The following is a 27,832-nucleotide window of genomic DNA, read 5'->3' as shown; positions in this document are numbered from 1 at the left end:
AGCCAGCCAGGGGGTCACAGCACCCATAGGCCCGGTGAGCATTGGGGCTGCCAGGGGAGACCCCCGCCCATTCCTGGTAGCACAGGGCCCCCTGGCGCCACCCTGGCTGGGCCCAGGCAGGGCGGGGGGGGGCTGGACGTAGGTCCCAGCGGGGGAGGAGGCCTGGGTGTCACCGGTGGGTGGGTGGGAGCCCGGGTTTGTATCAGACACAAACAGCTCCCAGCACCAGGCGCCGACTCTGTGAGTGTCCCTAGGGGGAGGGGGATGGGGGGGTCTGTGAGAACCCCATAAACCCCCCACAGCGGCTGGTCCTAGCCCAGCCCAGGGGAGACAGCCTGCGGGTCGGGAGTGAGGGTCAGCGGCAGAGCTGGGGGCTGCGGGTCGGGAGTGAGGGGCACCGGCAGAGCTGGGGGGGCTGCGGGTCGGGAGTGAGGGGCACCGGCAGGGCTGGGCGGGGGGACAGGGCTGGGCTAGTAGGGGCTGCGGGTCGGGACTGAGGGGCACCAACAGAGCTGGGGAGGGGCAGGGCTGGGCTAGGAGGGGCTGCGGGTCGGGAGTGTGGGGCACTGGCAAAGCTGGGGGGGCAGGGCTGGGCTAGCAGGGGCTGCGGGTCAGGAGTGAGAGGCACTGGCAGGGCTGGGGGGGGCAGGGCTCGGCTAGCAGGGGCTGCGGGTCGGGAGTGAGGGGCACTGGCAGGGCTGGGGGGGGGCAGGCCTGGGCTAGCAGGGGCTGCGGGTCGGGAGTGAGGGGCACCGGCAGAGCTGGGGGGGCCCAGGGTTGGGCTAGCAGGGGCTGCGGGTCGGGAGTGAGGGGCACTGGCAGGGCTGGGGGGGGGGGCAGGGCTCGGCTAGCAGGGGCTGCGCGTCGGGAGTGAGGGGCACCGGCAGAGCTGGGGGGAGCAGGCCTGGGCTAGCAGGGGCTGCGGGTCGGGAGTGAGGGGCACCGGCAGAGCTGGGGGGAGCAGGCCTGGGCTAGCAGGGGCTGCGGGTCGGAAGTGAGGGGCACCGGCAGGGCTGGGGGAGCCCAGGGCTGGGCTGGCAGGGGCTGCGGGTTGGGAGTGAGGGGCACCAGCAGGGCTGGGGGGGGCAGGGCTGGGCTAGCAGGGGCTGCGGGTTGGGAGTGAGGGGCACTGGCAGGGCTGGTGGGGGCAGGGCTGGGCTGGCAGGGGCTGCGGGTCGGGAGTGAGGGGCACCGGCAGGGCTGGTGGGGGCAGGGCTCGGCTAGCAGGGGCTGCGCGTCGGGAGTGAGGGGCACCGGCAGAGCTGGGGGGGCAGGGCTCGGCTAGCAGGGGCTGCGGTTCGCGAGTGAGGGGCACTGGCAGGGCTGGGGAGGGCAGGCCTGGGCTAGCAGGGGCTGCGGGTCGGGAGTGGGGGGCAGCAGCAGAGCTGGGGGGGCAGGGCCGGGCTAGCAGGGGCTGTGGGTCGGGAGTGAGGGGCACCGGCAGGGCTGGGTGGGGGGCATGGGGGGAGCCGGTGTGTACGTGACTCTGGGGGACGCGCTATCAGGTCCCAGCCCCACCCCACCCCCACCCCCACCCTTATCACCCCAGCCAGGCTCTGGCCCTTCCCAGCCCCAGGGCCCCCCCAGCCGGCAGCCGGGGCCTGGGACCTCGTGGCCTGGCTTCCCCTCCCCCTGCGCTGCCCTGAGGGGACAGAGACCCCTCCACCAATTCCAGGTGCTCTCCCCACCCAATCGCCCCCTAGCCCCCTCCAGCCCCTTTCTGCCCTCCTGACCTCCCCCCATATCTCAGCTCCTCCACCAGCTCGCCCAGGGCCGGGGAGGGGCTCTGTCCCCTGGCCATGGGGCCAGCCCCCGCGCTGCCCCTTAGTGCCCCCGGCAGCCCGGCGCCAGGCAGTCAAATCAATACGGCCCCAGCAGCCTTTGCACCCGGGCCGCTGGGACAGACACGTGGTAACCGCCCCCCCTGCCCCCTAGTCCTGCCAGTGCCCCTCACTCCAGACCCACAGCCCCTGCCAGCCCAGCTCTGCCCCCCCACCAGCTCGGCCGGTGCCCCTCACTCCCGACCCGCAGCCCCTGCTAGCCCAGCTCTGCCCCCCCACCAGCTCGGCCGGTGCCCCTGCAGCCCCTGCTGTTCTCGGGGGGGGCAGATAAAGGGGAACCCTCCTGGCTCCTCACTGACCAGCCCCTGGGGCCGTCTCTCTCCCCAGGACACGAGGAGGCTGCAATGGAGACGCTGAGATCCCTGCTCCGGCGTGCGGTAGGGCCGGGCTTCGAATCATCCCTAGGGACCCCAACAGTCCACGGTCCCCGGCGCCCCCCACTCCCACACCACAGCCCCCTGCCAGCCCAGTCCTGGGCCCTCCAATGCTGCCGGTGCCCCTCACTCCCGACCCGCAGCCCCTGCCAGCCCAGCCCTGCCGGTGCCCCTCACTCCCGACCCGCAGCCCCTGCTAGCCCAGCCCTGCCCGCCCCAGCTCTGTGGGTGCCCCTCACTCCCGACCCGCAGCCCCGCCCGCCGTGACCCCCATCTCCCCCACAGGGCGGCGAGCGGCCCAGCCGACGCTCCTACACCATCTACAGGAACGTGGAGGGGCCGGGCGGGGAAGGGGCCGGGGGCCTGGAGCTGAAGGTAGCCGAGCGGGAGGAGCAGACGCTGGCCGGGGACATGGCCGCCCTGGTGGTCCCCGGCCCGCAGGACCGGACCAAAGCCTTGACCTACGTGGTGCTCAGCGCCCTGCTCATCTTCACTGTGGGTAAGCCCCGCCCCCTGGCCTGAGAGCTCCGCCCCCTGGCCCAAGAGCTCCGCCCCTTGGCCTGATAGCTCCGCCCCCTGGCCCGACAGACCCACCCTCTGACCAGAGCTCCGCCCCCTGGACAGATAGCCACGCCCCTGGGTCAGAGCTCCACCCTCTGGACTGAAAACCCCACACCCTGGGCTCCCTGCCCTGCCTGGCGGACTAAGAGCCCCCCCCTGCCCCCTGTGCCCGTGCCCCCCGTGCCCACGTCCCCGTCTCCCCCGGGCAGCGTTCCTGCTGGGCTACGTGGCCCTGCGCGGCAGCTGCCCGTCGTGCGCGGGGCTGCGGGGCGACCTGCTGGCCGTGGTGAGCGACGAGGGGGCGGCCGAGGAGTCGCCGGGACCGGGGCCCCCCCCTCTACTGGGCCGACCTGAAGGAAATGTTCCAGAAATACCTGCGGGAGGAGAGCATCGAGAGCACCATCCGGTGAGCCCCCCAGAGAGCCCTCGGGCCCCATAGAGCCTCCCCAGAAACCCATTGGCCCCTGAGCGCCACCCCCCCGAAAGTCCCCCTGAGAGCCTCCAGCCCCCCCAGCCCCCCAAGACCCCCCAGAGAGTCCCTGCCCCCTGAGAGCCCCCCAGCCCCTCAGAGCTCCCCGGAGCCCCCCAGAGATCCCCCCATGCCCCCGAGAGCCCCCCAGCCCCTCAGAGCTCCCCGGAGCCTCCCAGAGATCCCCCCATGCCCCCAAGAGCCCCCCAGCCCCTCAGAGATCCCCTTCCCCACTGGGACTCCCTGCTACCACAGATCCTCCCACAGGGACTCCCCACCCCACAGGGATCCCCATGTGCCCCATCAAGAAGCCTGCCCCACAGATTCCCCCTCCAACCCCCAGAGTCACCCCTCACCCCCACTCAGAACAGGGCCTCCCTTCTCTGAGCCACCCCACAGAGACCCCAAATCCCCCTCTGCCATCCCTCCTCAAAACCCCCCCTTCTAAAACACGGGGGACCCCCCATCCCCAATTTGCCCAGCATGGCTAGAGCGGTCGAGATTCGGGGTGGGTCATATGCCCCCAGCTGCCGCCTGACCCCTCCCCTCTTCTGTCGTCCCCCCCCCAGGTGGGTAAGCGAGGGCCCCCACTTCCCCGGCTCGCCCCGCATGGACGCCCTGACCCACAAGGTGCTGGAGAGTTTCACGTCCTACAGGCTGGACCGGGCCTGGACCGATACCCACTACGTGGGGCTGCAGCGTCCGGACAGGTCTGACCGGGGGGGACATGGGGAGGGCGAGGAGGGGGGACCCATGGGGGAGGGGGGAAGAGGTGCTCAGCGGCAAATGGGGGGGCTGGGCTGGCTGGGCTCTGATGCCCCCCCTCGCCCCCAGGATGAACCCCAACTTCCTGCATCAGCTGGACCCGCAAGGGGGGGTCCTGGAGAAACTACCCCTGGAGGACCCCGAGATGTACTGCCCCTACAGCGCCCCCGGCAACGCCACGGTAACGCCCCCTGGCAACGCCTCGCCTCCTCCGGGTCCTGCCCCTACAGCGCCCCTGGCAACGTCATGGTAACGCCCCACGGCAACACCCTGCCTCCCCTGGGTCCTGCCCCTACAGCGCCCCCGGCAACGCCACGGTAACGCCCCCTGGCAATGCCTCACCTCCCCCGGGTCCTGCGCCTACAGCACCCCCGGAAATGCCACGGTAACGCCCCCGGCAACACCCTGCCTCCCCTGGGTCCTGCCCCTACAGCGCCCCCGGCAACGCCATGGTAACGCCCCCTGGCAACGCCTCGCCTCCCCCGGGTCCTGCCCCTACAGCGCCCCTGGAAATGCCACGGTAACGCCCCCGGCAATGCCCCACCTCCCCCAGGTCCTGCCTCAAGAGAGCTCCCGGCAACAGCATGGTAACGCCCCACGGCTACACCCTGTCTCCCCCGGGTCCTGCCCCTACAGCGCCCCCGGCAACGCCACTGTAACACCCCTGGCAACGCCTCGCCTCCCCTGGGTCCTGCTCCAAAAGCGTCCCCGGCAACGCCACGGTAACGCCCCCCGGCAATGCCACGGTAATGCCCTCCGGCAGCACCACAGTAACACCACCGGCCTACCCCCTGCCTCTCCCGGGTCCTGCCCCTCCAGCACCCCCGGTAATGCCACGGTAACGCCCCCTAGCAACGCCCTGCCTCCCCCGGTCCTGCCCCTTTAGCGTCCCAGCAACGCCACAGTAATGCCCCCTGACAACACTACGGTAAAGCCCCTGGTAACCCCCCTGCCTCCTCCAGGTCCTGCCCCTACAGTGCCAGCTGCAACACCACGGTAACGCATCACGGCAATGCCATGGTAACATCCCCGGCAACGCCCCGCCTCCCCCGGGTCCTACCCTACAGCGCCCCCGGCAACACCACAGTAATGCCCCCCGGCAACCCCCTGCCTCCCCCAGATCCTGCCCCTACAGTGCCCCCGGCAACGCCACGGTAACGCCCTTGGCAACGCCCCTCCTCCCCGGGTCCTGCCTCTACAGCGCCCCCGGCAATGCCACGGTAACGCCTCCACCCTGCTGCTCCCAACTTGCCCCCATCCCCACCCACCAGCCCTCTTCCTGACCCTGGCAGTGCTGGTTTTGGGTGGGTGTCCGCCCCCACCCACGCTCTCCCCCATCTGTCTCCCCAGGGGGGGCTGGTCTATGCCAACTATGGGCGCCAGGAGGATTTTGACGCCCTGGGACAGAAGGGAGTGAACCCCCAGGGCCACCTCGTCATCGTCAGGGTGGGAGAGATCAGCTACGCAGAGAAGGTGAGCCCGGACGCCTGGGCTCTCTCCCCGGCTCTGGGAGGGCAGTGGGGGCTGGTGGGTCAGAGCAGGGGGGGCTGGGAGCCAGGACTCCTGGGTTCTCTCCTCAGCTCTGGGAGGGGAGTGGGGGCTGGTGGGTCAGAGCAGAGGGGGCTGGGAGCCAGGACTCCTGGGTTCTCTCCTCAGCTCTGGGGGGGGAGTGGGGGCTGGTGGGTCAGAGCAGGGGGGGCTGGGAGCCAGGACTCCTGGGTTCTCTCCTTTCCTCCAGGTGGCGAACGCAGACACTGCCCAGGCCCGGGGGGTGCTGATCTACCCTGACCCCTGGGACATCCCCCAGGATCCGAGGAAAGCCGGCCTGTCCCAGAACCGGGCGGTTTATGGACACGTGAGTGCCGGCGCGGGGGGGAGGACGAGGAGGGGTCTGCATGGGACGTGGTGAATGAGGGGATGAGGGGCAGCTTGCCCTGGGACATCGATCCCCATCAAGCTAACGGAGCGACTGATTCAGGCCCTGATTAATAACAAATTGAAGGGGTGTTTCACGTAGTTCATGCCCATCCCCGTGTTTGCGCTACAGGGATCTCTTCACGCTAACGAGCTCTCTCTCTAACGAGATGACCGGGCTGCCATTAACAGGCATTAGACTCCCGTCTGCTTCCAAATTGGTCCTGCCCCAGTGAGCTCAAACATTAACCTGGGCTTCAACCAAACGAAAGGCCTTCAAAACTGGCTAGCTGATAGATCTCCGGACGTACCTGGAGCCGGTTGCGCTCTGCAGCGGGGGCAGCGTCGGTTCCTGGGGGGGCTTCTTCCCCGTCTCTCTCCACGACCTGCAAGCAGATGAGTCGAGCTCAGTTAGGCAGGGAGCAGGAGGGGCAGGTCCGGCCTCCGTCCCTCACCTGCTGTCTCTGCCCCCACCACAGGTTCACATGGGGACCGGTGACCCCTACACCCCTGGCTTCCCCTCCTTCAACCACACCCAGTTCCCCCCAGTCCAGTCCTCGGGGCTGCCCCGCATCCCCGTCCACCCCATCAGCGCCAGCACGGCTGCCCGCCTCCTCAGGTAAATGGGGGGCCAGGACTCCTGGGTTCTCTCCCCGGCTCTGGGAGGGGAGTGGGAGCTGAGGGGTCAGAGCAGGGGGGCTGGGAGCCAGGACTCCTGGGTTCTCTGCCCGGCTCGGGGAGGGGAGTGGGGGCTGGTGGGTCAGAGCAGGGGGGCGGGGAGCCAGGACTCCTGGGTTCTCTCCTCAGCCCCGTGACCCCCTGTTCTCCCCCCCTCCAGTAAGCTGACAGGGCTGGCCGCCCCTCGGGACTGGAAGGGGCGCCTGGCCGACATCCCATATCGCCTTGGGCCCGGGGACCCAGGCGTCCGGGTGCACCTGCAGGTGAACAACGTCAAGACTCCTACCATGATCAGTAACGTCTTCGGCTGCATCGAGGGGCGATTTGAACCCGGTGAGGCCGGGGGAGGGGTCGGGATGGGATGGGGTCTCTGTGGGGTGGGGTGGAGAGTGGGGGGGGAGAACTGATGGGGGGCAGGAAGGGGCGGGGCTGGGGGGTTAGGTGTGTGGGTTTTAGTGGGGGGGGCACCTGGGAATGAGGGGGGCACAGAGAGGTGGAGGGATGGGGTGGGGACAGTGGGGCAGAGAAAGAGGTGGAGGGCTGGGCCTGGGGGAGCTGTGTGGGGACTGGGGGGAGAGGCGTATGGGATGGGGGGCTGGGGCTGTCGAGGGGGAGTCTCCTTTCCCCCTAATCTTGGCTCCTGCCCCACCCCCACAGATCACTACGTGATCATCGGGGCTCAGCGGGACGCTCTGGGCCCGGGGGCGGCCGGCTCGGGCGTGGGCACGGCCCTGCTCCTCGAGTTAGCCCGGACCTTCTCCGCCATGGTGCGCAACGGTAAGGGGGCAGGGCTGGCACCAGGTGGGGCAGGGGGCGGGGCTAGATGAAGGGGGCAGGGCTGGCACTAGGTGGGGCAGGGGGCGGGGCTAGATGAAGGGGGCAGGGCTGGCACCAGGTGGGGCAGGGGGTGGGGCTAGCTGAGGGGGCGGAGCTGGCACCACATAGGGCAGGGGGTGGAGCTAGCTGAGGGGGCGGAGCTGGCACCACATAGGGCAGGGGGTGGAGCTAGCTGAGGGGGCGGAGCTGGCACCAGGTGGGCGGGGCCTCCCCCGCGCTGGAAGACTCCTCCCCTGTCATACCCCCAGTGGCCATCAGGTGGGGACCTCGCTCCTGCCAAGAGCTGAGAGGGGAATATTTATCAGCCTGTCAAAAAAGATGGCCGCCTTAAAGGGGTGAGCTTAAAGTTCCCCGGGGAACTTCAGGACTCCTTGGTTCTCGGGACGGGGGGGGCACATGTCCCCCCATTTCTGTCCATTTCTCTCCCCAGGCTTCCAGCTCCGCCGCACCCTGCTCTTTGCTAGCTGGGACGCAGAAGACTTCGGCCGGGTGGGCTCCACCGAATGGCTAGAGGTGACCCGGACGCCTGGGTCCCCGCTGCAGGGCTGGGGGGGGTGTTTCCACCTACAGGGGCCCACCAGTCCCATTCCCTCCTGCAGCCAACAAGTCCAGGAGGGGAGTGGGGGCTGGGAGCCAGGACTCCTGGGTTCTCTCCTCGGCTCTGGGAGGGGAGTGGGGCTGGTGGGTTAGAGCAGGGGGGGCCGGGAGCCAGGACTCCTGGGTTCTCTCCCTGGCTCTGGGAGGGGAGTGGGGGGCTGGTGGGTAGAGCAGGGGGGCTGGGAGCCAGGACTCCTGGGTTCTCTCCCGGCTCTGGGAGGGGAGTGGGGGCTGGTGGGTAGAGCAGGGGGGCTGGGAGCCAGGACTCCTGGGTTCTCTCCCGGCTCTGGGAGGGGAGTGGGGGCTGGTGGATTAGAGCAGGGGGGCTGGGAGCCAGGACTCCTGGGTTCTCTCCCGGCTCTGGGAGGGGAGTGGGGGCTGGTGGGTAGAGCAGGGGGGCTGGGAGCCAGGACTCCTGGGTTCTCTCCTCGGCTCTGGGAGGGGAGTGGGGCTGGTGGGTTAGAGCAGGGGGGGCCGGGAGCCAGGACTCCTGGGTTCTCTCCCCGGCTCTGGGAGGGGAGTGGGGGCTGGTGGTCAGAGCAGGGGGGGCTGGGAGTCAGGACTCCTGGGTTCTCTCCCCGGCTCTGGGAGGGGAGTGGGGGCTGGTGGGTCAGAGCAGGGGGGCTGGGAGCCAGGATTCCTGGGTTCTCTCCCCAGCTCTGCGAGGGGAGTGGGGGCTGGTGGGTTAGAGCAGGCGGGGCTGGGAGCCAGGACTCCTGGGTTCTCTCCCCGGCTCTGGGAGGGGAGTGGGAGCTGGTGGTTAGAGCAGGGGGGGCCGGGAGCCAGGACTCCTGGGTTCTCTCCTTGGCCATCAGGAGGCTCTGGGCTCCCCTTGGTGGTAAGATGGGGGAATAGCAGCTACCATCACTGAGATAGGGGACTACTTACTTTGGAGCCCCCGAACTGACCCCTTCCACCAAAACCTCCCCTCCTGACCAGGGCTATCTCAGCATGCTGCACCTCAAAGCCATGGCCTACATCAGTCTGGACAATGCTGTGCTAGGTACGTGACTGGGGGCCCGGACTCCTGGGTTCTCTCCCCGGCTCTGGGAGGGGAGTGGGGGCTGGTGGGTTAGAGCAGGGGGGCTGGGAGCCAGGACTCCTGGGTTCTCTCCCCGGCTCTGGGAGGGGAGTGGGGGCTGGTGGGTTAGAGCAGGGGGGCTGGGAGCCAGGACTCCTGGGTTCTCTCCCCGGCTCTGGGAGGGGAGTGGGGCTGTTGGGTTAGAGGAGGCAGTGTCTGCCCCAGTTTCCCCCTCTCTATTATAAACTTAACTCTATCAAGGTCCGTGGGAGGGGGTGACTGCAAGCTTGGGGCTTAGCCTCAGGGGATAGGGGAGGGGCACATCAACCCCCCCACACACACACAGTGGGGGTGGGAATTAAGGTTCCACCACTGGACCCCCTTTCCACCCTGATGGGTTTCTCTCCCCTCCGCTGAACCTCAGGAGATGACAAATTCTACGCCAAAACCAGCCCCTTGCTGACCAGCCTCATCGAGAACGTCCTCAAACAGGTGAGGGGCAGCCCCAGATGCCTGGGATCTCTCCCCGGCTCTGGGAGGGGAGTGGGGGCTGGTGGGTTAGAGCACGGGGGCTGGGAGCCAGGACTCCTGGGTTCTCTCCTGGCTCTGGGAGGGGAGTGGGGGCTGGTGGTTAGAGCAAGGGGGGCTGGGAGCCAGGACTCCTGGGTTCTCTCCCCAGCTCTGGGAGGGGAGTGGAGGCTGGTGGTTAGAGTAGGGGGGGCTGGGAGCCAGGACTCCTGGGTTCTCTCCCCGGCTCTGGGAGGGGAGTGGGGGCTGGTGGGTTAGAGCAGGGGGGCTGGGAGCCAGGACTCCTGGGTTCGCTCCCTGGCGCTGGGAGGGGAGTGGGGGCTGGTGGGTCAGAGCAGGGGGGCTGGGAGCCAGGACTCCTGGGTTCTCTCCCTGGCTCTGGGAGGGGAGTGGGGGCTGGTGGGTCAGAGCAGGGGGGGCTGGGAGCCAGGACTCCTGGGTTCTCTCCCCGGCTCTGGGAGGGGAGTGTGGGCTGATGGGTTAGAGCAGGGGGGGCTGGGAGCCAGGACTCCTGGGTTCTCTCCCTGGCTCTGGGAGGGGAGTGGGGGCTGGTGGGTCAGAGCAGGGGGGGGCTGGGAGCGAGGACTCCTGGGTTCTCTCCCCGGCGCTGGGAGGGGAGTGGGGGCTGGTGGGTCAGAGCAGGGGGGGCTGGGAGCCAGGACTCCTGGGTTCTCTCCCCGGCTCTGGGAGGGGAGTGGGGGCTAATGGTTAGAGCAGGGGGGCTGGGAGCCAGGACTCCTGGGTTCTCTCCCCGGCTCTGGGAGGGGAGTGGGGGCTGGTGGTTAGAGCAGGGGAGGGCTGGGAGCCAGGACTCCTGGGTTCTCTCCCTGGCTCTGGGAGGGGAGTGTGGGCTGATGGGTTAGAGCAGGGGGGGCTGGGAGCCAGGACTCCTGGGTTCTCTCCCTGGCTCTGGGAGGGGAGTGGGGGCTGGTGGGTTAGAGCAGGGGGGGCTGGGAGCCAGGACTCCTGGGTTCTCTCCCTGGCTCTGGGAGGGGAGTGGGGGCTGGTGGGTCAGAGCAGGGGGGGGCTGGGAGCCAGGACTCCTGGGTTCTCTCCCCGGCTCCAGGAGGGCAGTGGGGGCTGGTGGTTAGAGCAGGGCTCAGAGGTCATCAGGCCATATTGGCCCCTCTGAGGGTGGAAGGTCGGGGGTTAGAGTTCGAAGGTCACCTCTGTCTCCTCCCCCCGGCAGGTCGACAGCCCGAACCGCAGTGGCCAGACCCTCTACGAGCAGGTGACGTTCCCAGATCGGCGCTGGGCCAGCGAGGTGTAAGTGGGGCGTGACCTGCGGGGCAAGAGACCCTTCACCTCCGACCCTTCACCTTTGACCCCTGCCCTTTCAGTGCTGAGCCTACCCAATGGTGACTCTTCACCTTTGACCCTGACCTTCAGTGCTGAGCCTACCCAATGGTGACCCTTCACCTTTGACCCTGACCTTTCAGTGGTGACCCTTCCCAGTGGTGACCCTTCACCTCTGACCTTAAATATTCTCTACCTTTGATGACCCCTCACCTTTGACTCTGGTCCCGCCCCCTTTTCACACTGGCCCCACCCACTGGCCCCGTTGCCTCTGCCCCCCCATAACAGCGCAGGGCTCCCCCCGCTGGTCGCTCCGGGGATTGGCTCAGCCGGGCTCCGGGGCGCCCCCTGGGGGTCGTAACGGCTGGCCCCTAACGAACCTCCCCCTCATTAGCGGGTTTTCCCAGCCGCCCTGGCTGCTTCTGCCCCACGCCAGCCCCATCTCGGCATAGCCCTCGCCAAGCGTGACCCTTAACCTCTGACCGTCCTGCTTTTCCCCTAGACCCTAACCACCACTGACCCTTAACCTCTGACCCTGTAATCTGGACAGGGCTACCTCGCCCCTGCTGACCCCTAATCCCCCCCCACCAACCCTGACCCACTCTGATCCCCCCCCACCAGACCCATACAAATCTCCTGCCTGCCCCAAATCCTGCTGCTGCCCCCCGAAATCCTGAGTTGTTTGGGGCCGGGTATCCCTGATCTCAGAGCCCCCGGGGAAGGTTTTTGGGGAGCAGCCCTGGGTGGGACAATGGGGGAACCCCCAACCACAGCACCCCCCCCTTCTCCCTGAGTCTGATCCTGCCTCCTCCCGCCCCCAGGATCCGGCCCCTCTCCATGGACAGCAGCGCCTACCTCTTCACCGCCTTCGCGGGGGTCCCGGCCGTGGAGTTCTCCTTCGTCGAGGTGAGAGACCCTGGCAAGGTGCCCCCCAGATGGGTCAGTGCCCCTCACTCCCAACCTGCAGCCCCTGTCCCCCCCCAGCTCTGCCAGTGCCCCTCACTCCCGACCCGCAGCCCCAGCCCTCCCCAGCTCTGCCGGTGCCCCTCACTCCTGACCCACAGCCCCCTTGTACCCCAGCCCTGCCGATGCCCCTCACTCCTGACCTGCAGCCCCTGTCCCCCCCAGCTCTGCCGGTGCCCCTCACTCCTGACCTGCAGCCCCTGCTAGCCCGGCCCTGCCCCCTCAGCCCTGCCGGTGCCCCTCACTCCTGACCCGCAGCCCCTGCTAGCCCAGCCCTGCCCCCCCAGCCCTGCCAGTGCCCCTCACTCCCGACCTGCAGCCCATGTCCCCCCCAGCTCTGCCGGTGCCCCTCACTCCCGACCCGCAGCCCCTGCTAGCCCAGCCCTGCCCCCACCAGCCCTGCCGGTGCCCCTCACTCCCGACCCGCAGCCCCTGCTAGCCCAGCCCTGTCCCCCCAGCCCTGCCGGTGCCCCTCACTCCTGACCCGCAGCCCCTGCTAGCCCGGCCCTGCCCCCCAGCCCTGCCAGTGCCCCTCACTCCTGACCTGCAGCCCCTGCCAGCCCAGCCCTGCCCCCCAGCCCTGCCAGTGCCCCTCACTCCTGACCTGCAGCCCTGTCCCCCCCAGCTCTGCCGGTGCCCCTCACTCCTGACCTGCAGCCCCTGTCCCCCCCAGCTCTGCCGGTGCCCCTCACTCCTGACCCGCAGCCCTGTCCCCCCCAGCTCTGCCGGTGCCCCTCACTCCTGACCTGCAGCCCCTGTCCCCCCCAGCTCTGCCGGTGCCCCTCACTCCTGACCCGCAGCCCCTGCTAGCCCGGCCCTGCCCCCCCAGCCTTGCCAGTGCCCCTCACTCCTGACCTGCAGCCCCTGTCCCCCCCAGCTCTGCCGGTGCCCCTCACTCCTGACCCGCAGCCCCTGCTAGCCCGGCCCTGCCCCCCCAGCCCTGCCAGTGCCCCTCACTCCTGACCTGCAGCCCCTGTCCCCCCCAGCTCTGCCGGTGCCCCTCACTCCTGACCTGCAGCCCCTGTCCCCCCCAGCTCTGCCGGTGCCCCTCACTCCTGACCCGCAGCCCCTGCTAGCCCGGCCCTGCCCCCCCAGCCCTGCCAGTGCCCCTCACTCCTGACCTGCAGCCCCTGTCCCCCCCAGCTCTGCCGGTGCCCCTCACTCCCACCCCGCCGCCCCTGCCCCCTCCCAGCCCTGCCGGTGCCCCTCACTGCCACCCGCCGCCCCTGCCCCCCCCCAGCCCTACCGGTGCCCCTCACTCCCGACCCGCAGCTCCTGCTGGGGCCCCTCACTCCCTGGTTTTCCCGTCCCCACAGGACGCCCGCCCCTATCCGTTCCTGCACACCCAGGACGACACCTACGAGAACCTGAACGGGCTGCTCTTCGGGCGGCTGCCGGCCGTGGCCAAGTCGGTGGCCGAGGTCGTGGGGCAGCTGCTGATCCGCCTGAGTCACGACCACCTGCTGCCGCTGGACTTCGGCGCCTACGGAGACGTCCTGCTGCAGCGGATCGCAGAGTTCAACCCCTACAGCAGCGAGCTCAAGGTAGGGGGCTGGGGGGATCCACCCCACAACCGCCCCCAAGGGGATCTGGGGCTCCACTGATTGCCCCGGCTCTGGGAGGGGAATGGGGGCTGGTGGTTAGAGCAGGGGGGGCTGGGAGCCAGGACTCCTGGGTTCTCTCCCCGGCTCTGGGAGGGGAGTGGGGGCCGGTGGTTAGAGCAGGGGGGGCTGGGAGCCAGGACTCCTGGGTTCTCTCCCCGGCTCTGGGAGGGGAGTGGGGGCCGGTGGTCAGAGCAGCGGGGGCTGGGAGTCAGGACTCCTGGGTTCTCTCCCCGGCTCTGGGAGGGGAGTGTGGACTGGTGGTTAGAGCAGGGGGGGCTGGGAGCCAGGACTCCTGGGTTCTCTCCCCGGCTCTGGAGGGGAGTGGGAGCCGGTGGTTAGAGCAGGGGGGGCTGGGAGCCAGGACTCCCGGGTTCTCTCCCCGGCTCTGGGAGGGGAGTGGGGGCTGGTGGTTAGAGCAGGGGGCGCTGGGAGCCAGGACTCCTGGGTTCTCTCCCTGGCTCTGGGAGGGGAGTGGGGGCTGGTGGTTAGAGCAGGGGGGCTGGGAGCCAGGACTCCTGGGTTCTCTCCCCGGCTCTAGGAGGAGAGTGGGGGCACATATCCAGAAGCGTGGAAGCTGTGGGGGCTGGAAGGCCCCATGGAGGGCTGGGGCTGGTTGTGTCTCTCCCCCATTGATCCCCGTCACATCCCCCCTGCACACAGAGCCGCGGCCTGACCCTGCAGTGGATGTACTCGGCCCGGGGCGACTACACGCGGGCGGCCGAGAAGCTGCGCCAGGACATCTACAGCTCGGAGGAGAAGAACGAACGGCTGAACCGCATGCACAACGTCCGCATCATGAGGGTGAGCCGGGGGGGGGGGTCTGCATTGTCCCACAGCTCCCCAGCCCGCTGCCTGCTGGGAACTGGGAGCATGCGCCTTTCAGCTGTGCGGACACATGCAGCTACCCGCCGCATGCATTGGAGCCTGCATCAGTCCACGTCGGCGCATGCATCGGGCCTGGGCCACGTCAGCGCATGCATCAGGCCAGTCGCACATGCATCAGGCCGGGGCCGCATCGGCGCATGCATCGGGCCAGTCCCACATCAGCACATGCATCAGGCCAGTACCACAGCAGCACATGCATCGGGCCGGGGCCACGTCAGCGCATGCATCGGGCTGGTCCCGGGTCGGCGCATGCATCAGGCTGGTCCCACATCAGCACATGCATCGGGCCGGACCCGGGTCAGCGCATGCATCAGGCCGGGGCCACGTCGGCGCATGCATCAGGCCAGTCCCACAGCAGCACATGCATCGGGCTGGGGCCACGTCAGCGCATGCATCGGGCTGGTCCGGGGTCGGCGCATGCATCAGGCTGGTCCCACATCAGCACATGCATCGGGCTGGGGCCACATCGGCGCATGCATCAGGCCAGTCCCACATCAGCACATGCATCGGGCCGGACCCGGGTCAGCACATGCATCGGGCCGGACCCGGGTCAGCGCATGCATCGGGCCGGGGCCACGTCAGCACATGCATCGGGCCGGGGCCACGTCAGCACATGCATTGGGCCGGGGCCACGTCAGCGCATGCGTCGGGCCGGTCCCACGTCAGCGCATGCGTCGGGCCGGTCCCACGTCAGCGCATGCATCGGGCCGGGGCCACGTCGGCGCATGCATCAGGCCGGGCCCGGGTCAGCACATGCATCGGGCCGGGGCCACGTCGGCGCATGCATCAGGCCAGTCCCACATGAGCACATGCATCAGGCCGGGCCCAGGTCAGCACATGCATCGGGCCTAGGCCACGTCGGCGCATGCATCAGGCCAGTCCCACATGAGCACATGCATCAGGCCGGGCCCAGGTCAGCACATGCATCGGGCCTAGGCCACGTCAGCGCATGCCTGCCTGTTGCCTGGAGCCTGCGTCCCCTGCTGCATTTGTGGGGGTCAGACTCTGCTAAGCACCCCCCTTTCTCTCCCTCAGGTGGAGTTCTACTTCCTGTCCCCCTACGTGGCGGCCCCGGAGACCCCCTTCCGGCACGTCCTGCTCGGGCGGGGGCCCCACACGCTGCGGGCGCTGCTGGAGCACCTGCGCCTGCTGCGGGAGGCGCCCGGGCGCTTCGACGAGGGGCAGTTCCGGCGCCAGCTGGCCCTGGCCACCTGGACCCTGCAGGGGGCGGCCAACGCCCTCAGTGGGGAGGTCTGGGACATTGACATCAACTTCTGAGCCCCCTGTTCCCACCCCCCGGGTGCCCCCGATGGCTTCCCTGCGCCCCCCCGGGTCCCACCCGCTCCGATCCCCCCCATTCGCCCTGTGCGGCCTCCCAGCCGAGCTGCCTCCCTGCAGGGCCTCACCCCACTGAACCCCCAAATATCCCCCCCGTGCAGCCCTCTCCCCAAATCTCCGCACCCCCCTTCCTTGTCTACACCTCCCCCCCGAGGACCCTGTATTTCTCCTACACCCCCAGATCTGCATGCAAGGGGCACCCCTTTCCCTGCCCCCCAGCCCGCTGCCCCCCCCATTAATTTATCAGTGGCAGCGCCCACTATAAATGATTTCGTTTATTGCTAGGCGATAGATTTAATCCTTTGTCGGAAGCACCAGCTTCTATAGCCCCCCACCCCATCCCCGTGACCAATGGACACGCAGCATCCCTGGGAACCAATCACAGGCCGGCTCCCCAACATGGTCCCACCTCAGCACCCCCCAAAAAATCCATCACCAGCTGCAACCTCGGGCACCAGGACGCCTGGGTTCTCTCCCCGGCTCTGGGAGGGGAGTGGGGGCTGGTGGGTCAGAGCAGGGGGGGCTGGGAGCCAGGACTCCTGGGTTCTCTCCCCGGGTCTGGGAGGGGAGTGGGGGCTGGTGGGTTAGAGCAGGGGGGGCTGGGAGCCAGGACTCCTGGGTTCTCTCCTCGGCTCTGGGAGGGGAGTGAGGGCTGGTGGGTTAGAGCATGGGGGTGGGAGCCAGGACTCCTGGGTTCTCTCCCCGGCTCTGGGAGGGGAGTGAGGGCTGGTGGGTTAGAGCATGGGGGTGGGAGCCAGGACTCCTGGGTTCCTTCTCTACCCAGTCTATCTCTGTGCCTTATTTCCCCCTGCCCTAATGTGGGGGGATCCCCTCAGGCCAGGGCCAGCTGGGCAGGTCCCCCCGAGCCTGGAAGCTCAATAAAAATGGATGCTGCAGCTGCCTGTGTCTATTTCCAGGGGCCCCCAGCCCCTGAAACACGCCCCCAGCCCCCAGGTTTCCCGGGTATGGGGGGGAGGGGAAGGGGGCAGGAGCCTGTCCCCTCTGGTATCAGCCCCCATGTGCAGAGCTCACTGGGGCACCTCCCTCCCTTTGAGCCCCCCCACTCCACTGTCCCGCAGTTCGGGGCCACTTCGGGCTTCTTTCAAAACTGTATTTTTGCACCAACAACCAAACTCTCCAGGTAAAAACATTTCAAGTATCTGCCCCCCCACACCCCGCCCTGGCAGATTGCGGGGGAGGCAGGATTCAAGTATCACGCTGGGGGGCTGGGTGCTCAGGTGCATTGGAAGATTTCGGGGGGGCTAAACCCCTTTACTGCCCCCACCAAATTCCCAAGGGGGTCAGAGGTCAAAGCGGTGGGACCCCCCCCCCCCAAACAGCAGGTATCTCTGGGCAGGGGTCCCTGAGGAGGAGCCTAAGTGAAGTCCCCGCCCACAGGGGGAGGGGCTTAAGACTGGTTTCTGCCCGCCCCCGAGGGGAGGGGCATAATAGATTGACACCCCCTCACTTCGTCCTATGAAAAGGGTGGAGCTGGAAGGGCCCCACCCCCGTCCTCAACTGGACACACCCAGAAGGGGCGGGGCACAAGTCCTGGCTCCCCTCAGGCCCCTCCCAAGGGGGAGGGGCTTAAATGCTTGGCCACGCCCTCTGCGCGGAGCAGGCCTGAGTCTCTACGCCCGCCCGCCCCAAGATGGGAGGGGCTATGGGGGGGTCCTTCCCAATGGGGCGGGGCTTAGAGGACCCTACCCCAGGGGGAGGAGCAACAGCGCCCGAGCGAGGAGGGCGGGGCTTGTGCTCCTGGGACGGCCCCCGCCCCACGGCCCATCGCCCTCCGGGGCCCCTCAGCTGTGCCCGGCCTCGCTGAGGGGCACGTGCCGGACGGGGTGCAAGATCCAGTCCATCCTGGTGCTCCAGCCGCCGTGACGCGCCTCGTTCAGCCGCTTGCTGAAGCCCTCGAGCGCCTCCGGCTCGGCCGCGTCGAGCGCCAGCGTCCCGCGCAGGCAGCGACGGCGCCGAAGGGCTGCAGCCCCGAGCTCAGCGCCAGCGAGAACAGGCTGAGCACCACGTTGGCATCGTGCCGGATGGCCAGGTGGCCCGCGTAGCACATCTCCTGGAACCTGCCGGGGCGCCCTCCCCGTGCTGGGAGGGTGGGGTTAGAGATGGGGGGGCTGGGAGCCCGGACTCCTGGGTTCTCTCCCCGGCTCCAGGGCGGGGACTGGCTGGCTCAGGGGGGCAGGGAATGGGGCAGGGGCCTGTCCCCTCTAGGGGGTGCTGGCTCCCACCCGGCCCCAGGGCAGGGACTGGCTGGCTCCGGGGAGCGGGGAATGGGGCAGGGGCCTGTCCCCTCTAGGGGGCGCCAGCTCCCCCCCGGCCCCACGGCGGGAACCGGCTGGCTCCGGGGGGCGGGGAATGGGGGTCTCACCTGCCCGTTGTCCTTCACCGATGCCCAGAATGAAGGTGGCCGCGCAGTCCCCGGCGCAGGAGCAGGTCAACAGGTCGATGGCGTTGTCGTAACTGGACCAGAGAACCCGGGTTCAATCGCCCCCCCCCGGCCCGAGCCCCCAGCGGCCTGCCCTGTCCCCCTTGTTCCCGTCCTTCAGCCAGTGGTGCAGCGTGTGGCTATTGAACTGCAGCGCCCCCTTCAGGCTGCCCTTGCACTGGATCTGCATGATGGTGTGCGAGCTCTTCAGCACCTCAATCAGCCCCACGCCGTCCCCGATGGACAGGCAGCCGTAGGGCAGCATCCTGGGGGCAGAGGAGGAACGATCAGGCAGGAGCCCCCCTGACCCGGCGCTGAGATGCAGCCACCTCTGGGGTGGGGCAGCCAGTTACCCAGGGACCCCTCGCCCGGCGCTGTGATGCGCCCACCTCTGGGGCGGGGTGGCCGGTTACCCAGGGACCCCTCGCCCGGCGCTGAGATGCGCCCACCTCTGGGGTGAGGCGGCCGGTGACACAAGGACCCCTTGTCACAGAGTCCCCGGGTGCTGCTCTGGAACTGCTCCCCATAAACACCTAGAGGGGACAGGCCCCTGCCCCATTCCCCGCCCCCCCTGAGCCAGCCAGTCCCTGCCCTGGGGCCAGTGGGAGCCGGCGCCCCCTAGAGGGGACAGGCCCCCTGCCCCATTCCCCGCCCTGGGAGCCGGCGCCCCCTAGAGGGGCCAGACCCCTGCCCCATTCCCTGCCCCCCCAAGCCGGCCAATCCCCCCACCTCTTTGGCCCCCTTGCGGCCCTTGACGGACCAGATGGCGAGGCAGAGGCGGGCAGCGCGGGGCAGGTCCACGAGGTAGATGTCGTAGCAGAGCCATTCGTTCCATCTGGGGGTGAGGGACACAGGTTGGGGTCGCCGGCGGTGGCTTGGGGGGGAGTCCCCGACCCTGGTCCCGGCGGCCCCGCAACGCCCCCTGCTGAGACCCCTACCCCGCTCGCTACCTGGGGTTGGAACAGGGAACGCGCTGGGTGCTGATGTCGTCGCAAAGGGGCTCCCCGCCATGGTAAATCCCCGTCTGGACGTAGATCTGGGAAAGGGGAGAGAAGGCGCCATCATGCCAGGGGACCCTGGAGTCCGGGGTCCTGCCCCCGCTGCTCTAACCATCAGCCCCCACTCCCCTCCTAGAGCTGGGGAGAGAACCCAGGAGTCCTGGCTCCCAGCCCCCCCTGTTCTAACCCACCAGCCCCCACGCCCCTCCCAGAGCTGGGGAGAGAACCCAGGAGTCCTGGCTCCCAGCCCCCCCTGCTCTGACCCACCAGCCCCCACTCCCGTCCCAGAGCCGGGGAGAGAACCCAGGAGTCCTGGCTCCCAGCCCCCCCTGCTCTGACCCACCAGCCCCCACTCCCCTCCCAGAGCCGGTGGGAGAACCCAGGAGTCCTGGCTCCCAGCCCCCCTGCTGTAACCCACCAGCCCCCACTCCCCTCCCAGAGCTGGAGAGAGAACCCAGGAGTCCTGGTTCCCAGCCCCCCTGTTCTAACCCACCAGCCCCCACGCCCCTCCCAGAGCTGGGGAGAGAACCCAGGAGTCCTGGCTCTCAGCCCCTGCTGCTCTGACCCACCAGCCCCCACTGCCCTCACAGAGCTGGGGAGAGAACCCAAGCGTCCGGGCTCCCAGCCCCCACTTGCACCCCAGAGCCGAGGGGAGAACCCAGGAGTCCTAGCTCCCAGCCCCCCCTGCTCTAACCCCCCAGCCCCACTGCCCTCACAGAGCTGGGGAGAGAACCCAGGCGTCCGGGCTCCCAGCCCCCCCTCGCCGCCTAGAGCCGGGGAGAGAAACCAGGCATCTGGGGGCTCTTCCCTGCGCGGGCCCAGCCGGGGGGCCCATACCGAGGGGGGGGCCAGGGCCCCTCACTTTGTACTGGCTGAGCGGGCCAGGGGCCAAGCGGGGGCCCCAGGACTGAGCTGGGGGTGGCAGGGCTAAGCCAGGGTCCCAGAGTCGAGCTGGGGGTGGCAGGGCCAAGCTGGTGGGCCCAGGGCCGAGAGGGGGGCCCCAGAGCCAGGGCCCTCACCTTGTACTGGCTGAGTGGGCCAGGAGCCCCAGGACTAAGCCAGGGGTGGCAGGGCCAAGCCGGGGGTCCCCAGATCCAAGTGGGACCGGGCCCCTCACCTTGTACTGGCTGAGTGGGCCGGGGGCCGAGCGTGGGGCAGCAGTGCCGGGCCAGGCCGGGGGCCCCTCACCTTGCACTGGCTGAGCGGGCGGTCCCAGGGCCAGGTTGGGGGTCCCCCTCGGGCCCCTCACCTTGCACTGGCTGAGCGGGCGGTCCCAGGGCCAGGTTGGGGGTCCCAGGGCCAGGTTGGGGGTCCCCCTCGGGCCCCTCACCTTGCACTGGCTGAGCAGGCGGTCACAGGGCCAGGTTGGGGGTCCCAGGGCCGAGAGGGGGGCCCCAGAGCCGGGCCCCTCACCTCGTATTGGCTGAGTGGGCCGGGGGCCGAGTGGGGGGGCAGCAGTGCCGGGCCAGGCCGGGGGCCCCTCACCTTGCACTGGCTGAGTGGGCGGTCCCAGGGCCACATGGGGGTCCCCCTCAGGCCCCTCACCTTGCACTGGCTGAGTGGGTGGTCCCAGGGCCAGGTTGGGGGTCCCAGGGCCAGTTTGGGGGACCCCCTCGGGCCCCTCACCTTGCACTGGCTGCGGGGGCGGTCCCAGGGCCAGGTTGGGGGTCCCAGGGCCACATGGGGGTCCCCCTCGGGCCCCTCACCTTGCACTGGCTGAGTGGGGGTCCCAGGGCCAGGTTGGGGGTCCCCCTCGGGCCCCTCACCTTGCACTGGCTGAGCGGGTGGTCCCAGGGCCAGGTTGGGGGTCCCAGGGCCACATGGGGGTCCCCCTCGGGCCCCTCACCTTGCACTGGCTGAGCAGGTGGTCCCAGGGCCAGGTTGGGGGTCCCAGGGCCAGGTTGTGGGTCCCCCTCGGGCCCCTCACCTTGCACTGGCTGAGCGGGCGGTCCCAGGGCCAGGTTGGGGGTCCCCCTCGGGCCCCTCACCTTGCACTGGCTGAGCGGGCGGTCCCAGGGCCACATGGGGGTCCCCCTTGGGCCCCTCACCTTTCACTGGCTGAGTGGGCGGTCCCAGGGCCAGGTTGGGGGTCCCAGGGCCACATGGGGGTCCCCCTCGGGCCCCTCACCTTGCACTGGCTGAGCGGGCGGTCCCAGGGCCAGGTTGGGGGTCCCCTCGGGCCCCTCACCTTGCACTTGCTGAGTGGGCGGTCCCAGGGCCAGGTTGGGGGTCCCAGGGCCACATGGGGGTCCCCCTTGGGCCCCTCACCTTGCACTGGCTGAGTGGGCGGTCCCAGGGCCAGGTTGGGGGTCCCAGGGCCAGGTTGGGGGTCTCCCTCGGGCCCCTCACCTGGCACTGGCTGAGCGGGTGGTCCCAGGGCCACATGGGGGTCCCCCTTGGGCCCCTCACCTTGCACTGGCTGAGTGGGCGGTCCCAAGGCCAGGTTGGGGGTCCCAGGGCCACATGGGGGTCCCCCTTGGGCCCCTCACCTTGCACTGGCTGAGTGGGCGGTCCCAGGGCCAGGTTGGGGGTCCCAGGGCCAGGCTGGGGGTCCTCGGGCCCCTCACCTTGCACTGGCTGAGTGGGCGGTCCCAGGGCCAGGTTGGGGGTCCCAGGGCCACATGGGGGTCCCCCCGGCCTCCTGCAGGCAGCGCTGGAGCTGCGCGGGCGCCAGGTGCAGGCTGCGGCTCTGCCTGTGGATGGCGCCAGCGATCCCCTGCCCAGGCAGCGCGTCGTGTGGGGCCGGCAGCGTGTACTTCTGCTGGTCCAGGTGTGGGGCCACGATCACTCACACGGCCACCATCAGCCGGCCTGGGGGGGCAAGGGACAGGAGACACGGAAACTTGGGGGGCTGCCGTCTGCCCCCCATGCCAGACCTGCTTGCTCTGCCCCATGGGATCCAGACACCACCCCTGTCCCCGGCCCACCAGGACCCCCCTGCCCCACTGCCCAGACTTCCCACTGCCTTTGCCCCACACAGCCCCCCTCCTGCTGCCCCATGGTGTGCAGCCCCCCAGGGCAGCACAGGACCCCTTCTCCCTGCCCCACAGCACAGACCCCCAGGAAGCACAGGACCCCTTCCCCCAGCCCCACAGCACAGACCCCCAGGAAGCACCAGACCCCTTTCCCCAGCCCCATGGCACACAGACCCCCAGGGAGCACAAGACCTCTTCCCCCCATCCCATGGCAGGCAGACCCCCAGGGGAGCATGGGACCCCTTCCCCCCTCCCCACGGCATACAGACCCCCAGGGGAGCATGGGACCCCTTTCCCCCTCCCCACGGCACACAGACCCCCAGGGGAGCACGGGACCCCTTCTCCCTGCCCCACGGCACACAGACCCCCAGGGGAGCAGAGGACCTCTTCCTCCCACCCCACAGCCCACAGACCCCCAGGGGAGCACGGGACCCCTTCCTCCCACCCCACAGCCCACAGACCCCCAGGGGAGCACAGGACCCCCGCCTCACCTTTGTCCAGCTTGTTGTAGAGGTGTTTGGGCAGCTCGGGCCTGGACTCCACGTTGGGGGGGTAAACGTAGAAGGCCTGGCTGTGGGGCCCGCTGGCCTCCCGCGTCTCCACAGCCTCGCGGCACACGGCCAGGATGGAGCGACGGAAATTCTGCACCTCGGGGTCCTTCACCAGCTCGAACCTGCACATGGGCATCCCCATGGCGAAGCCTGGAGGGCAGGACGAGGGGGCTGAGACCAGACAGAGCCCCCCTCCGCCCCCCGCTGCTTCCCCCCCCAAATCTAGGCCTGGCCCCACTCACCGATCTCCCGGTTGAGGATTTTCTCCTCCCAGTTGCCAACCAGCTTGATGAGCTTGATGATGGGCTGGAACAGCCGCAGTTCGCAGAGCCGCCGGGACTCGTTGAAAAACTCCTCCCGCTCGGCCTCCTGGGTCACCCCCACGAAGATGTAGGAGGATTCGTCCTGAGGTGGGGAGGGCACAGACGCTGCGATCCGAACCCCCACGTCTCAGCCCCCTTCCCGAGCCGGGGCGAGAACCCAGGAGTCCTGGCTCCCAGCCCTGCTGCTCTGACCCACCAGCCCCTACTCCCCTCCCAGCGCCGGGGAGAGAACCCAGGAGTCCTGGCTCCCAGCCCCCCTGCTGTCACCACCAGCCCCCACTCCCTTCCCAGAGCCGGGGGGAGAACCCAGGAGTCCTGGCTCCCAGCCCCCCTGCTGTAACCACCAGCCCCCACTCTCCTCCCAGAGTCGGGGAGAGAACCCAGGAGTCCTGGCTCCCAGCCCCCCTGCTCTAACCCACCAGCCCCCACTCACCTCCCAGTGCCAGAGAGAGAACCCAGGAGTCCTGGCTCCTGGCCCCCCATGCTCTAACCCCTCTCCCCTCCCCCCCCGGCAGGGACGGGACCCAGGTGTCCGGCTCACCTGCAGCAGGTGGAAGAGGGGGTATTTGCGGGCCTCTCGGAAGAGCTCGTGTTTGATGCTCAGCAGCGCGGCCTCGCGCAGACACTCCAGGATGCGGCTGGGGAGACAGCAATCCACCATGATCTGGGGGGGCATGAGGTGCAGCCCCCACAGCTCCCCGGACGATGGCCGCGGGGGCATGGCTGTGCCGGGGGACCCCTGGGCCTGCTAGAGACCCAGCCCGGGAGTCAGACGTTGGGCCCACCTGCGGAAAGAGCGGACATGCCCCTCACTCCCGACCCAAAGCCCCCCCAGCTCCGTGGTTGCCCCTCACTCCCGACCCCCAGACCCCCCAGCACCCCTCACTCCCAACCCGCAGTCCCCCCAGCTCCGTGGTTGCCCCTCACTCCCGACCCCCAGACCCCCCAGCGCCCCTCACTCCCAACCCCCAGCCCCCCCAGCTCAGCCGGTGCCCTTCACTCCCGACGTGCAGCCCCCAGGCCTGTGTTCCCCCTGCCAGCTCTCCTGATTCCTCTCAATCCTGACATGACAAGAGACAGACCCTGCCCCAGCTGAGATCAGGGCCCCGTCGTGCCCAGACACACGGCCAGGGACAGACCCTGCCCCAGCTGAGATCAGGCCCCGTCATGCCCAGACACATGACAAGAGACAGACCCTGCCCCAGCTGAGATCAGGCCCCGTCGTGCCCAGACACACGGCCAGGGACAGACCCTGCCCCAGCTGAGATCAGGGTCCCGTCGTGCCCAGACACACGGCCAGGGACAGACCCTGCCCCAGCTGAGATCAGGCCCCGTCGTGCCCAGACACACGGCCAGGGACAGACCCTGCCCCAGCTGAGATCAGGGCCCGTCGTGCCCAGACACACGGCCAGGGACAGACCCTGCCCCAGCTGAGATCAGGGCCCCGTCGTGCCCAGACACACGGCGAGGGACAGACCCTGCCCCAGCTGAGATCAGGGCCCCGTCGTGCCCAGACACACGGCGAGGGACAGACCCTGCCCCAGCTGAGATCAGGGCCCCGTCGTGCCGGACGCAGCCCAGACACACGGCCAGGGACAGACCCTGCCCCAGCTGAGATCAGGCCCCGTCGTGCCCAGACACACGGCGAGGGACAGACCCTGCCCCAGCTGAGATCAGGGTCCCGTCGTGCCCAGACACACGGCCAGGGACAGACCCTGCCCCAGCTGAGATCAGGGCCCCGTCCTGCCCAGACACACGGCGAGGGACAGACCCTGTCCCAGCTGAGATCAGGCCCCGTCGTGCCCAGAAACACGGCCAGGGACAGACCCTGCCCCAGCTGAGATCAGGGCCCCGTCGTGCCCAGACACATGGCGAGGGACAGACCCTGCCCCAGCTGAGATCAGGGTCCCGTCGTGCCCAGACACCACGGCGAGGGACAGACCCTGCCCCAGCTGAGATCAGGGCCCCGTCGTGCCCAGACACACGGCGAGGGACAGACCCTGCCCCAGCTGAGATCAGGGCCCCGTCGTGCCCAGACACACGGCGAGGGACAGACCCTGCCCCAGCTGAGATCAGGGCCCCGTCGTGCCCAGACACACGGCGAGGGACAGACCCTGCCCCAGCTGAGATCAGGGCCCCGTCGTGCCGGACGCAGCCCAGACACACGGCCAGGGACAGACCCTGCCCCAGCTGAGATCAGGCCCCGTCGTGCCCAGACACACGGCGAGGGACAGACCCTGCCCCAGCTGAGATCAGGGTCCCGTCGTGCCCAGACACACGGCCAGGGACAGACCCTGCCCCAGCTGAGATCAGGGCCCCGTCCTGCCCAGACACACGGCGAGGGACAGACCCTGCCCCAGCTGAGATCAGGGCCCCGTCCTGCCCAGACACACGGCCAGGGACAGACCCTGCCCCAGCTGAGATCAGGGCCCCGTCGTGCCCAGACACACGGCCAGGGACAGACCCTGCCCCAGCTGAGATCAGGGCCCCGTCGTGCCCAGACACACGGCCAGGGACAGACCCTGCCCCAGCTGAGATCAGGGCCCCGTCGTGCCCAGACACACGGCCAGGGACAGACCCTGCCCCAGCTGAGATCAGGGCCCCGTCGTGCCCAGACACACGGCGAGGGACAGACCCTGCCCCAGCTGAGATCAGGGCCCCGTCGTGCCCAGAAACACGTCGAGGGACAGACCCTGCCCCAGCTGAGATCAGGGCCCCGTCGTGCCCAGACACACGGCGAGGGACAGACCCTGCCCCAGCTGAGATCAGGGCCCCGTCGTGCCCAGACACACGGCGAGGGACAGACCCTGCCCCAGCTGAGATCAGGCCCCGTCGTGCCCAGACACACGGCGAGGGACAGACCCTGCCCCAGCTGAGATCAGGGCCCCGTCGTGCCCAGACACACGGCCAGGGACAGACCCTGCCCCGGCTGAGATCAGGGCCCCGTCGTGCCCAGACACACGGCCAGGGACAGACCCTGCCCCAGCTGAGATCAGGGCCCCGTCGTGCCCAGACACACGGCCAGGGACAGACCCTGCCCCAGCTGAGATCAGGCCCCGTCGTGCCCGGACACACGGCGAGGGACAGACCCTGCCCCAGCTGAGATCAGGGCCCATCGTGCCCAGACACACGGCCAGGGACAGACCCTGCCCCAGCTGAGATCAGGGTCCCGTCGTGCCCAGACACACGGCGAGGGACAGGACCCTGCCCCAGCTGAGATCAGGCCCCGTCGTGCCCAGACACACGGCGAGGGACAGACCCTGCCCCAGCTGAGATCAGGGCCCCGTCGTGCCCAGACACACGGCGAGGGACAGACCCTGCCCCAGCTGAGATCAGTGCCCCGTCCTGCCCAGACACACGGCCAGGGACAGACCCTGCCCCAGCTGAGATCAGGGTCCCGTCGTGCCCAGACACACGGCCAGGGACAGACCCTGCCCCAGCTGAGATCAGGGCCCCGTCGTGCCCAGACACACGGCCAGGGACAGACCCTGCCCCAGCTGAGATCAGGGTCCCGTCGTGCCCAGACACACGGCCAGGGACAGACCCTGCCCCAGCTGAGATCAGGGTCCCGTCGTGCCCAGACACACGGCGAGGGACAGACCCTGCCCCAGCTGAGATCAGGGCCCCGTCGTGCCCAGACACACGGCCAGGGACAGACCCTGCCCCGGCTGAGATCAGGGCCCCGTCGTGCCCAGACACACGGCCAGGGACAGACCCTGCCCCAGCTGAGATCAGGGCCCATCGTGCCCAGACACACGGCCAGGGACAGACCCTGCCCCAGCTGAGATCAGGGTCCCGTCGTGCCCAGACACACGGCGAGGGACAGACCCTGCCCCAGCTGAGATCAGGCCCCGTCGTGCCCAGACACACGGCGAGGGACAGACCCTGCCCCAGCTGAGATCAGGGCCCCGTCGTGCCCAGACACACGGCGAGGGACAGACCCTGCCCCAGCTGAGATCAGGGCCCCGTCCTGCCCAGACACACGGCCAGGGACAGACCCTGCCCCAGCTGAGATCAGGGTCCCGTTGTGTCCAGACACACGGCGAGGGACAGACCCTGCCCCAGCTGAGATCAGGGCCCCGTCGTGCCCAGACACACGGCGAGGGACAGACCCTGCCCCAGCTGAGATCAGGGCCCCATCCTGCCCAGACACACGGCCAGGGACAGACCCTGCCCCAGCTGAGATCAGGGCCCCGTCGTGCCCAGACACACGGCCAGGGACAGACCCTGCCCCAGCTGAGATCAGGCCCCGTCGTGCCCAGACACACGGCGAGGGACAGACCCTGCCCCAGCTGAGATCAGGGCCCCGTCGTGCCCAGACACATGGCGAGGGACAGACCCTGCCCCAGCTGAGATCAGGCCCCGTCGTGCCCAGACACACGGCCAGGGACAGACCCTGCCCCAGCTGAGATCAGGCCCCGTCGTGCCCAGACACACGGCGAGGGACAGACCCTGCCCCAGCTGAGATCAGGGCCCCGTCGTGCCCAGACACACGGCGAGGGACAGACCCTGCCCCAGCTGAGATCAGGCCCCGTCGTGCCGGGCGCTGCCCAGACACACAGCGAGGGACAGACCCTAAGACACCAAAGTAATTTTGTTGCCTGCTAGTAGAGAATTGGGGGCTGAGGTGAACCCGTCTCTCCTACTCCGCTTTCAGGCCCCCTCACCATCATCAGGAGCCCGGCACACAGGAGCAGAGAAGCCGAAACTTCCTGGCAGGCAGCAGGATCCGTCCAGGAGGAGACAGAAATTCCCCAGACCTCCCGTTCTGGTTAACCCTTCACATCCCCTCAGCCTACCAAGCCTTCTGGCAGGATAACACCCAGGAACCGCTGCAGGATCATTTGTGCCGACTCCTGCCTCAGTTTCCCAGC

General features: G+C 69.1%; 1 protein-coding gene, 1 long non-coding RNA gene and 1 pseudogene across 2 annotated transcripts; 1 reads left to right on the top strand and 2 right to left on the bottom strand.

Moving 5' to 3' along the window:
• The first annotated feature begins 165 nt into the window (after positions 1–165).
• On the top strand, positions 166–16,800 carry LOC127042060 (transferrin receptor protein 2-like). The gene is given in 20 exon segments (XM_050935723.1): positions 166–240; positions 2,169–2,218; positions 2,501–2,714; positions 2,986–3,094; positions 3,096–3,182; positions 3,815–3,955; positions 4,080–4,191; positions 5,361–5,483; positions 5,749–5,865; positions 6,404–6,543; positions 6,763–6,935; positions 7,260–7,379; positions 7,870–7,952; positions 8,976–9,039; positions 9,482–9,549; positions 10,775–10,851; positions 11,703–11,787; positions 13,161–13,388; positions 14,109–14,249; positions 15,369–16,800. Coding segments are annotated over 19 exon segments (2,358 nt in total). The 5' UTR covers positions 166–240; positions 2,169–2,185; the 3' UTR covers positions 15,612–16,800.
• On the bottom strand, positions 4,120–4,532 carry LOC127042066 (uncharacterized). Its single transcript, XR_007771821.1, has 3 exons — positions 4,415–4,532; positions 4,280–4,347; positions 4,120–4,211 (listed from the first exon to the last, which is right to left on the bottom strand). It is a non-coding gene; the product is annotated as an uncharacterized LOC127042066 (long non-coding RNA).
• A 623-nt stretch (positions 16,801–17,423) lies between the features above and the next one.
• LOC127042071 (phosphatidylinositol 4,5-bisphosphate 3-kinase catalytic subunit alpha isoform-like) lies at positions 17,424–23,679 on the bottom strand (annotated as a pseudogene).
• Between the last annotated feature and the right edge of the window lie 4,153 nt (positions 23,680–27,832).

The sequence above is a fragment of the Gopherus flavomarginatus genome, unplaced genomic scaffold (genome assembly GCF_025201925.1).
Source record: "Gopherus flavomarginatus isolate rGopFla2 unplaced genomic scaffold, rGopFla2.mat.asm mat_scaffold_210_arrow_ctg1, whole genome shotgun sequence".
In the NCBI taxonomy this organism is placed as follows: Eukaryota; Metazoa; Chordata; order Testudines; family Testudinidae; genus Gopherus; species Gopherus flavomarginatus.
The sequence above is the reverse complement of the archived record's forward strand: the minus strand, read 5'-3'. Positions and strand labels throughout refer to the sequence as shown.